This window comes from Tupaia chinensis, unplaced genomic scaffold (genome assembly GCF_000334495.1).
Source record: "Tupaia chinensis unplaced genomic scaffold, TupChi_1.0 Scaffold144197_2, whole genome shotgun sequence".
NCBI classification, from domain to species: domain Eukaryota; kingdom Metazoa; phylum Chordata; class Mammalia; order Scandentia; family Tupaiidae; genus Tupaia; species Tupaia belangeri.
Window position 1 is genome coordinate 292,267 of NW_006204055.1, and position 10,467 is coordinate 302,733.

General features: G+C 58.7%; 1 protein-coding gene across 1 annotated transcript in view; it reads left to right on the forward strand.

Moving 5' to 3' along the window:
• MICALL1 (MICAL like 1) overlaps positions 1-10,467 on the forward strand; it is a gene marked incomplete at its 5' end in the record, with an annotated part of 44,139 nt that overhangs the window by 26,057 nt on the left and 7,615 nt on the right. Inside the window, 5 exons of the mRNA XM_027767369.1 lie at positions 105-255; positions 1,604-1,661; positions 2,509-2,888; positions 3,986-4,404; positions 9,893-10,027. Of these exons, the coding sequence (XP_027623170.1) occupies positions 105-255; positions 1,604-1,661; positions 2,509-2,888; positions 3,986-4,404; positions 9,893-10,027 (1,143 nt within the window). The remainder of the gene's footprint in view (positions 1-104; positions 256-1,603; positions 1,662-2,508; positions 2,889-3,985; positions 4,405-9,892; positions 10,028-10,467) is intronic.

The window sequence follows — 10,467 nt, forward strand, 5'->3', positions numbered from 1 at the left end:
CCCCCCCACCCGCGTGTCTCCCCCAGCCCCCCGGCCAGCCGCCCCACGCCTGCCCCTCGGAAGGCCTCCGAGAGCACAGCCCTGACGCCCCCCACACCCCCGAGGCGCCCCCCAGCCCCCCGGCCAGCCGCCCCACGCCTGCCCCTCGGAAGGCCTCCGAGAGCACAGCCCTGACGCCCCCCACACCCCGGCCCCGGTCCAGTCTGCAGCAGGAGAATGCGATGGAGCAGGGCGGCAGCAGCGGCCTGGTGAATGGTGAGCCAGGGTCCAGCTGGGGGCGGGCACACTGGAGTGAGTGAATCTGCGTCTGGGAGCTGCTCTGTGCCTTGCGTACTGAGATTGTGTGGGGATTACCTGCGTTTCCGGGGTTACTAATTCGTGCACTTTCTGGTGGCTTCTCTCTGCCACGCTGTTTTCATGCTGGTGCCGCTCAGACCCAGACCCCAGCCTAAGCCTGCTGCCTTTGTCGGGGTACTTGTGTTCTTTTGTGCCAGCGTCGGGTGAATGTGGTCTGTATGTCCCGAGTGTCTCTGGGACTCTGCGTGACAGTGTCATCCCTTGTGTCCTGGACAATCCATAGGCACACTCGTGTGACCTCCCACGTCCAGCCGGTGTGTGTGTCTGGCAGAGGAGGGCTCACAGGCTGGGGGAGGGCAGCAGGGTCAGGTGTGCCCCTGAGCAGAGCAGACCCCTGCCTGCTCCTGGGTCCATTCCTCCCACCCCTTGTGAGACACCCCACGTGACCTCCCTGGATTCCCATAAGCTGTGGAGACGCAGCCCCTGTATGCTGGGATGTCTGGGTAGCCCCTACGGTTCTAGGGCAGATGTAGGCCTAGGGACAGGAGCACCAGGGTCTCCCTCAGGCCCACACCAGAGCATTCCGTTTTTTCAGTTCTGTTCAGCACTTAGGGAGCTGGCGTGGAGCCTGGCCCCGAGCCGGGTCCGGTGAATACGGACACTGTTCAGACCTATTTGTGCCTTTAAGGTGCTACCAGAGCTGGGGGCCGGGGAAGCACAGCTTCTGTAGAATGTAGGAGTCTTGGTGAGATACAGGAGAGGGTCCAGTCATGGTGGCATGTACCAAAATGCTGTGATCTATAGGGTGGGACCACACGAGAGGCCCTGGGTTCGATTCCTAGCCCAATCTGAAGGGTGACTGCATGTAATCCCGGTGACTTGGAGAGGCTGAGGCAGAAGGTTCATGACAGCAAGACCCTGTCTAAAAAAAATAAGAAAAAAAAAAGAAAAGATGGAGGAAAGGAAGCAGAAGGACACTTAAAGAGCCAGGAGGGGCTTCCTAGGCTTAGTGGAGACGTTTCCTGTCTACACTGGGGAAGTGTCTGAGAGCAGCCGGCTTCCCTCTTCTCACTGGAACACAAAGGGGCTCTCAGGTGACCTGACTGTGCCCCATGTCCCACTGCACCCCAGTTACCTTTAGTGCTTGTCTAATCTCCCGAGGGCTGGGCCTGGGAGTGGCAGAGGTGCTGTGGGTGCCTGTGGCCTGCCAGGTGGTAGACAGTCTGTGCCAGGCAGGCACTCGGGCAGGGACTGGCCACCCGTCTGCTGCCCATGAAGGCCTGGCTCACTCTCCTTTTCCACCTAGGACGACTGCACGAACCCCCTGTCCCCAAGCCGAGAGGGACTCCCAAGTTGTCAGAGAGGTATGCTAGTCGCTGAGTGGCTTCCCTGCTTTGGGGGCCCACTGGGGCCCGGGAGGAGACCAGGCTTCCCATGGGTGGGCAAGGCCATGCCAGAGTGAGGTGTGAGGTTCAGCTCTGGGTGGGGCAGGGGAGCTATGCCCACATGCCCTTCCCTGTAGCTTAGCCAGATTCCCTCTGCCCCTGCAGACCCGCCCCCGGACCCCTGTGTGGGTGGGCAGCCAGGTCTGCTGGAGACAGTGGCCTCCGGAGTTATGTCCCCTCTCCAGGCCTCCATTTCCTGTCACGCGGGAGACCTGGCCTGGCTCACAGAGGGAGCCATGGGAGGCTTGGCAGCAGAGAGCAGAGTGGGGGAGCTCAGCCTTGGGGCCGCCTCTGGGCCCCTCCAGGCCCGTGTCCCAGGGGAGGACTCTGCTCCAGCTCCTTCGGGAGCTCTGTCTTGTGTGGTCTGAGGGGCAGCGGGTACCTGGGAGCACCCGGCACGTGGCCTCTAGCATTGCTCAGGTGCTGTGTCCAGGGCTGCTGTCACCACCCACTGGTCCTCTAACCACCCTGCGAGGCTGGGGTTGTTATTGTTCCGTTTAACGGATGGGGAGACTGACACAGAGAGGCCAGGTGGCTTTCCCAGTGGCAGAGACTTTGCCAGTCCTTTCCTGGGTTCATGGGGGCACAAGGGGCCCTGTAGGATGACAGTCCATGTCAGTCCTGGGCTGGGATGGTCCCATGCGTGGGGTTGGGGAGGAGGAGCGGTTTCTCAGCCACCTCTTTTGAAATGGACTCAGCTCTGCCCTGAGAAGGAACCGGCCCCCTGGCTCTGCTGATGGTCTGTGTATCTTCCCGCTCCCTTCAGGACGCCAGCCCCCCGGAAGGACCCACCATGGATCACGCTTGTACAGGCAGAGCCAAAGAAGAAGCTGGCCCCACTCCCTCCAAGCAGCAGCCCAGGGCCACCGAGCCAGGACAGTAGGACGGTGGAGAACGGAGGTGTGGAGGAGTCAGCCCAGCAGAGTCCAGTGGCCGGCCCGGAGCCCAAGCCCTACAACCCCTTTGAGGAGGAAGAAGGAGAGGAGGAGGAGTCCCCGGCTGCACCCAGCCTAGCCACTAGCCCTGCCCTGGCCCACTCAGAGTCTACATCCAAGACCCTGCACCCCTGGTATGGCATCACCCCTACCAGCAGCCCCAAGACAAAGAAGCGCCCTGCCCCCCGGGCACCTAGTACGTCCCCACTAGGTGAGTGTCTTTCCTGGAATTGGAACCCTGGGGTCGGGTCCCTGGCTAAGCCTGGGGTGAGCGAGGGTGTGGTGGTACTGGGAGCCTCTCCAGCCAGGTGCCATGTGCTCCGCACTATCCTTCCAACTAATACCAGAGCAAGCCTTCAAGCAGGCTTTACTGCTCCCGCCTTAGAGGCACAGAGAGGCCAAGTAACTTGCCTAAGGTCTCACAGCATTTAAGCAAAGGAGGCAGGATTAGAACCCGGGCAGTCTGGCTCGAGAGTCCACACCTTAACCCTCAGCACGTTGCTGAGTTCCTGGAAGCCCCAGTCCTGCCCAGCGCACTGTCTCCGTAGCTGCTGAGTGAGCGAGCAGCTTGGGCTCACGTCTGGCTCTGTGCATGGGCGTGTCTCGTGACTCAGAGAGCCATGCTTTCCTGTGTCTGTCCTCAGTCTCCCCATCTGTGAAATGGTGGTGGGATGCCACCCAGCCCCACTGTAACGTGAGGCTCTTACCTTCTCCCAGTCTTCAACACCCTGGGCTTGGCCTTCCACCACGCCTGGGGACATCTGCCACCAGTAGCTCGTGGGACCGCCTGGCTGAGCATGGTCTCACATGGTGGGTGGTGGGCAGAGTAGGGGCCAGTGCAGGGGCACGAGCCCTGGAGCCAGTTATGGCGGGGTCAGCCCCGGCACTGGTGACCCTCTGCTGCTCATGTGCACAATGCTCCTCCCTCCCACCTCGGCTGGGCATCACAGGTCAGAGGCCGAGAGTTCAGCCTTGCTCCCTCCGGCCTTCCCGTGCACCATTCCCACCTCCCCAGCCCGAGCAGCTTTGCCTTTGGGATGCACAGGCACAGAGGGCTGTGGACAAGGGAGCGGGGACCACAGCAGTGCCCTGAGGCGCAGGCCAGAGCACCAGGGTGTGGGATGGCTTCTGACGAGTGTGCACAGCTCTTTACGACCTTGGTCCTGCCTGAGCCATTCTCAGGGCCTCGCCCATCTGGCCAGGCAAGGGCTTAGGTTCCAGGGCACCTGCAGCTCCATGGGGGTGGAGCCTGCCAGGCGAGGCTGGGGCTCTGACTGCCTTCCTTGGGGTGCCCACTCATTCATGCAGCCCTCCATGCTTCCCGCCTCTCGCACTCGGAGCCACCATCAGCCACGCCATCGCCAGCCCTCAGTGTGGAGAGTTTGTCCTCCGAGACCTCCAGCCAGACTGCCAGCAGGGACCTTCTGGAGCCGCCAGCTGTGCCCAAGAGCTCCTCAGAGCCTGCTGTCCATGCTCCCCCTGGCACCTCTGGAAACTCTGCCAACCTCTCCACCCACTCCTCCCTGTCCTCCTCTGGGGAGCTGGTGCAGCATGGCACGGAGCAGACGCCTCAAGCCAGCTCTGGCCTTACCCCCAGACCAGGGGGCAGCCCCGGGCTGCAGCCAGCCAAGCCCTGCAGTGGCGCCGCCCCCACCCCTCTCTTGTTGGTTGGAGACAGAAGCCCTGCGCCTTCCCCGGGAACCTTGTCCCCACAGCTGCAGGTCAAGGTGAGTGCTCCTCTCCTGCTTGCTGAGAGTACAGTCTTCCCCACGGACGTGGGTTTGGTCTCAGGGCAGGATTGTCCAGGGCCTTCCACCTTTGCTGGCCCCTGACTTGACTTTGGTTTTTGTTTTGTTTTGTTTTGTTTTTGTTTTTTAGAGGTTTTCGCTATAGGGCGCGTGCGCTCGCCAGACAGACAGAGAGAGACAGAGAGACAGAAAGCGAGAAATCACCCCCCAGGGGGGATAGCCATGCTGCAATCCCTTCTCCTCCATTCTCCTCTCAGGATCTTGGGTATGCACGCACACGTGCCTGGCGTGAGTTTTAAGCCACCGGGTCCAGGACACGAACCGCGGTCAACTACGTGGGAGTCCAGCGACATAGCCATTACGCTAACTGCTGGTTCCCTTGACCTTGATTTTAAGTTGGCTTGACTGCTGACTTCTGCAGTGGCCTTGGCTATACCCGTCTGCCTCGTCGCTCTGGCTATCGAGGCACGTACCCGTCTCCTCTGTCCATCTTTCCTTCCACCTGCAGGCCTCCTGCCTGCTCGTTCACAAGTCCACCCTGCAGCACTCTGTGCACTATGCGTCCAGGCACCTGGTCCCCTGCCTGTCCCACGCACGGGCCCACCTGGGCCCCATTGGTCCAGCCAGGATCCTCTGTATGCTTCTTCCCACTCAGGCTCTGTGGATGCCAGACCCTGGGTGCCATTGCATTAAGACCCTGGGGCTCACAGGGGCTCACAGTCTCCTTGGGGAGACAGACAGAACAGTTGTCCTAGAAGGTGGTCTGGGATAGAGCACAGGGGAGGGGACAGGGCCCTGGGTGCCCCCTGCCATAGGATGGGGCAGCTGGCGTTCACTGGGCACCTCCTGTGTGCCGGACCACCAAGGCTCCTGAGGTCCTGCAGGTGTGCAGGTCTCTGTCCTGGTGCTTATAGCCAGGCATGTGTGGGGGCGCAGAAATGCTTCGTCCCCTGTGTGCTGCAGTTGAGCCCCCGTGGGCAGGAGGGCCTGGACGCTTCCTGGTAGAGATGCACCTGTTGTGTGCGGCAGGGTGTTTTGGACACTGCCCTCACTGGGCTGACTTCTCTTGGGGTAGCGGTGGGTACCATCCCAGGCAGCCACTCTCCAGGTTGTGGACTATCGCCCCCTTGTGCCTCAACCCCACACTGCCAACCTCGGAGTTGCCTAGGTCGGGGCATCTGGGCACCCAGTATCTTTTGCAGCCAAGCCCCTTTGGACTGCTCCGCTCTCTGGGCCCTCTGAGTGCCTGAGGCTCATCAGGCCCGGGGTGGGGTGGTGGCAGGGCACTCACGTGGGCAGCAGAGTGGCTTGACCAGCATGGGTCCACCCCTGCCCTGGGCCTTTCAGACAGCATTTACCTTCCCTTCGGGGCACCAGCTCCAGTTCTGCCCCCACCTGCAGGGTGACCTTGAGAAGGCCCCCAACTCTGGGCCTTGGGCTCTGGGGGCGCTGAGCAGCACCAGGCCTCCAGCCTGCTCCGAACAGCCCTGGGTTCCCTGGCCTCGGGAGCCTTGCAGTGGGTCAGCTCTGGGCTCACTGCTGCCCCTTGCGTTTGTACCATGGTTTTCTAGTTTTGCTATAGAGCACATGTGCTTGCCAACGAGAGAGAGAGAGAAAGCACTCTCCCAGGGGGATGGCCACACCACGGTCCCCTATTTTTCATTCTCTTCTTGGGATTTGGGAACACATACACATGTGCCTGGTGTGTTTTTTATGTTGCCGGGTCCAGGACTCGAAGCATGAAGTTGGCTATGTGGATCCACCTGTCTTAACCACTACGACACCAGCTGGCCCACAGCACCATTTTTAAGAGGTGCGTGTCTTGCCTGAGTAAATGAGAGAATCAGACCCTCCAGTAGGGTCCCAGTGCCGCAGTCCTTGCCCAGCCTCAGCCAGCCCGGATGGGTATGCCTGGTGTACCCAGGGAGGAGTTCTATACATACCCGGACCCATCCCTTGGGGGCCAGCCTTGAGTTCTAGCTCTGAGCCGAGGTGCGAGCGAGCAACCCTGTTACACATTTGTTTCTAGTCCTGGGGCCCTGTGAGAGACGGGCTTTAGGAGTTCTGTAGCTGAGAAAAGGCTAAAGAAACCCTTGAGAGTATCAAAAAGAACCACTCTTGGGTAATCCTGCGTCCTGGTGGTTAAGGGAACTGGATCTTACATGATTGACTATGTGGTTCAAATCCCAGCCCCAGCAGCTTGGAAAACACACTGGGTCTATCTGTGTGCATGGCCAAATCCTGACAGGATGGAGAAAGGAAGAGAATGCGTGACCGTGCCCAGTAGGGGTGCTGTCTCCTTCTCTCCCTCGCTCTCTCTGGCATGTGCAAATGCATCTGGCAATTAAAAATAAGGTGTAAAGCAGGAATCGTAAAAAAAAAAAGGGAGTTTATTGCTTTCACAAAGCAACCATCCAAAAAGAGGACAGTGTCTGCAAGCCGTGTGTAGGGAGACAGATCCCACATGGCTGACCGTGGTTCGAGTCCTGGCCCTGCTGGCTTGAAAAACACAGCGGAGGGACCAGCAGTTAGCGTAATAGCTATGTTGCTGGATTTTCATGTAGTCGACCGTGGTTCGAGTTTTGGACCAGTGGCTTAAACTCACACCGGATGCATGTGCGTGCGTACCCAAGATCCTGAGAGGAGAATGGAGGAGAAGGGATTGCGGTGTGGCCATCCCCCCTGGGGGGTGATTTCTTATTTCTGTCTCTCTGTCTCTCTGTCTTTCTCATGAGCGCACGTGCCCTATAGCAAAAACCTCTCCAAAAAAAGAAAAAAAAAAAACCACACTGGACATATTTTGTTTGTTTGTTTTATTTTGGAGAGGTTTTTGCTATAGGGCACGTGCGCTCACGAGAAAGACAGAGACATAGACACAGAAAGCAAGAAATCACCCCTCAGGGGGAATGGCCACGCTGCAATCCCTTCTCTATTCTCCTCTTGGGATCTTGGGCATGCACGCACACGCGCCCGGCATGAGTTTAAGCCACTGGGTCCGGGACTCGAACCGCTGTTGACTACAGAGAGTCCAGCAACATAGCCATTACACCAACAGCTGGTCCCCACACTGGACATATTTGATTGTGTGTCGGAAGTCCCAAAGGCACGGAGAAGTGGAGGAAATGGATTGCCACCTGACCAAGGCCCCTGCGGAGTGCTCTGGTGGGCACATGTGCCCTCTGGCAGTTAGGAAAGGTCAGCCCTGGGGCTTGCATCCTACCAGCAGCACAGCCAGATGGAAATGGCGGAAACCTGGAGAGAACAGAGGAGCCGAGATGGGGAAGGCCAGGCCTGGGTGCAAGTCCATTAGCAGCAGCGCCTGAGGCGACCTGCTGACAGGATGGTAGATTCCGCCAGCCCAGCGCAGGCTGCAAACCTGGAATGAAGCACCTCGGGAAAGAGCTCTCGTGACAGGCAGTCACGTAGTCAGCTGGTGAGCAGGCCGGGCAGCCGCCCTCCCCGCCTCTTCTCAGCCTTCCATCTCCCCGCCTACGTGTCCATCTGGCAGCCCTTTTCTGGATAAACTTCATCTCCACAGGGAGCTTTGGGGCTGTGTGTCTCCTCTGGGCCCCTCTGGGAGTGTTCGTGGAGGGAGGGGGCAGAACCCCAGTGGGCTTCCTTCTGAAGAACCCGCCCTCCCCGTAGTCCGTGTTGTTGTAGTGACAGAACACCCCGAAACTGGGTGATTCATAAGAATAGACGTTTACTCAGCTCACGGTGTGCAGGGCTGAGGTGCAGGGCTGCGTCGGGTGGGCTCTTACAGAGCTGTCACGTTTGGAGGGCCAGAGCACAGTGGCTGTCCCTGATCCTTTGCTCTGGTCTCCTTCCCTCTTTTTATAAACAATACTTTTTTATTTTTTTTTTCGGAGAGGTTTTTGCTCTTCCCTCTTTTTATAAACAATACTTTTTTTTTTTTTTTTGGAGAGGTTTTTGCCATAGGGTGTGTGCACTCGCTAGAGAGACAGAGAGAAACAGAGAGACAGAAAGGAAGAAATCTCCCCCCTGGGGGGGGGATGGCCACACCGCAATCCCTTCTCCTCCATTCTCTCGGGATCTTGGGCACGCACGCACACATGCTTCGTGTGAGTTTAAGCCACCAGGTCTAGGACTTGAACCACGGTTGACTACATGGGAGTCCAGCGACATAGTCATTACACCAACTGCTGGTCCCTATAAACAATAAATTATTTATTTATTTTAATTTGACCAGAGAGGGACAGAGAGAGAGTGAGAACAAGCTGCTGGGTCTGGGACTCGAACCATGGCTGGCCATGTGGAAGTCCACTACGCCACTTCCCAGCCCCCAATATGATCTCTTCTCAAAGGCCCCATCTTCCCACCTCTTAGTGTAAGTTTTCACTCTCTTAATCCCCTCCCAACCAAATCTCAACACATGAATTTCGGGGTGACGTTCAGCCACAGCACTCTAGGATTAGAGAATTTCAGAGGCAGTGAGGGCAGGAGAGAAAAGTCTCTGGGGTCTGCTGTCGGGCGAATACTGCCCCAAGATAACCAAACCCTGCCTCCCTGCTGGTGGGACTTGGCCTGGCCCTTTTGGTGCTGCAGAAACCCCAGAGCGATCCCTAGCCTGAGTCTCTCCCCGAGGTGGTGCAGGGGAGGGCCCAGGTCCCTCCAGTGCTGGATGAATGTGGGCCCACGAGCAGCAAGGCCGCAAGCAAGGCGTTTTTAAGGGGCCCGTGATCACACCCATTTCCAACAAGCTAGTGGGAGTCTTCCCCAGGCAAGGAGGGAGCTACCCTCCTCCTCCACTGATGGCCGGACCAGGTGGGATCCCTACTCTTGTACTTCCTGGCTGGGCGGCCCTCGGTCAGGACCTTCACTTCTCTGAGCCTTGGAAACCCTACTGGGGAAAGTGCAATTGCGAGGCCTGAACAAGCCCTAAACTGTGTTCCCAGCACCGCCCGACATGCCGGATGGCTGCCCGGTTGCACCCCACCCGGGGCCCTTGGGAAGTGTGTGGTCTTGAGCTCTGGAAATGAGAGCATTTGTTGAATGATTGAGTGCTTTGGAGACAGAAATCAGGAGATTCTCCTCTTGCCTGGCCCGCTTCCTCCCCCATAGGTGAGGTTGAGCCCTCCTGCTCCCAGGGCCTGACCTGCTTTCTAGCTTTCTTTCTTTTTCCCCAGAGATTTTTGCCATAGGGTGTGTACACTAACAGAGAAGAAATGGAGAGACAGAAAGTGAGAAATCACCCTCCGGCAAGGGGACAGCCATGTTGCAATTCCTTCTTCTTTCTCCATTGGGGTTTTGGGCGCACACGTGCACACACCAGCACATCCCAAGCCTCTGGGTCTAGGACTCGATTCATGGTCAGCCGTTGGGAGTCCAGCACCTTAACCACTGCGTCGCCTGCTGGCCCTGCTTTCTGTCTTCCCACCATCAGGTTGTCCCGATCTTGACTGTCCACTTCCCAGACTCACCCTTTGCCATGTCCCCCCGCCTTTAGTCATCCTGCAAGGAGAACCCTTTCAACCGGAAGCCGTCGCCTGCAGCATCCCCGACCACAAAGAAAGCCACCAAGGGCTCCAAGCCAGCGAGACCCCCAGCCCCAGGACATGGGTTTCCACTCATCAAACGCAAGGTACCAGCCGGGAGCCCCCCGACCCCTGGCTGGCCTGAGCCCAGCACCCTGCCCTTGGCAGCTTCAGGCTTCTCTGGGGCTGTTAGAGGGGCTGGCTGTCTGGGAAGCTGCCTTCAGAAGTTCAGAAGGGGGCTTGGGGGGTCCAAACAGAATGGTTAACCTGCAGCCGGGGTTCGGGCAGGTCAGTCGTCGAAGCGCAGGGCAGTGGCTGGTGCACGAGCTGTTGCTAACAGGAGTTCCAGTGTCGGGGTTCTCCTGCGATGAGCTTCCCCCGAGCACTGGAGGGCCTCCTGCTTTTCTCCGGAGTAGTCACTCACACTCACACTCACTGCGATACCCTTCCCGGAGGGGCAGGCTCTCCTGTGTCTGTCCGCACTGAGCCAGGGGCCTGGAGGGCTTGCAGTCATTCTCTTCCCTCTCCTCCCCTCGCCTCCCTACAC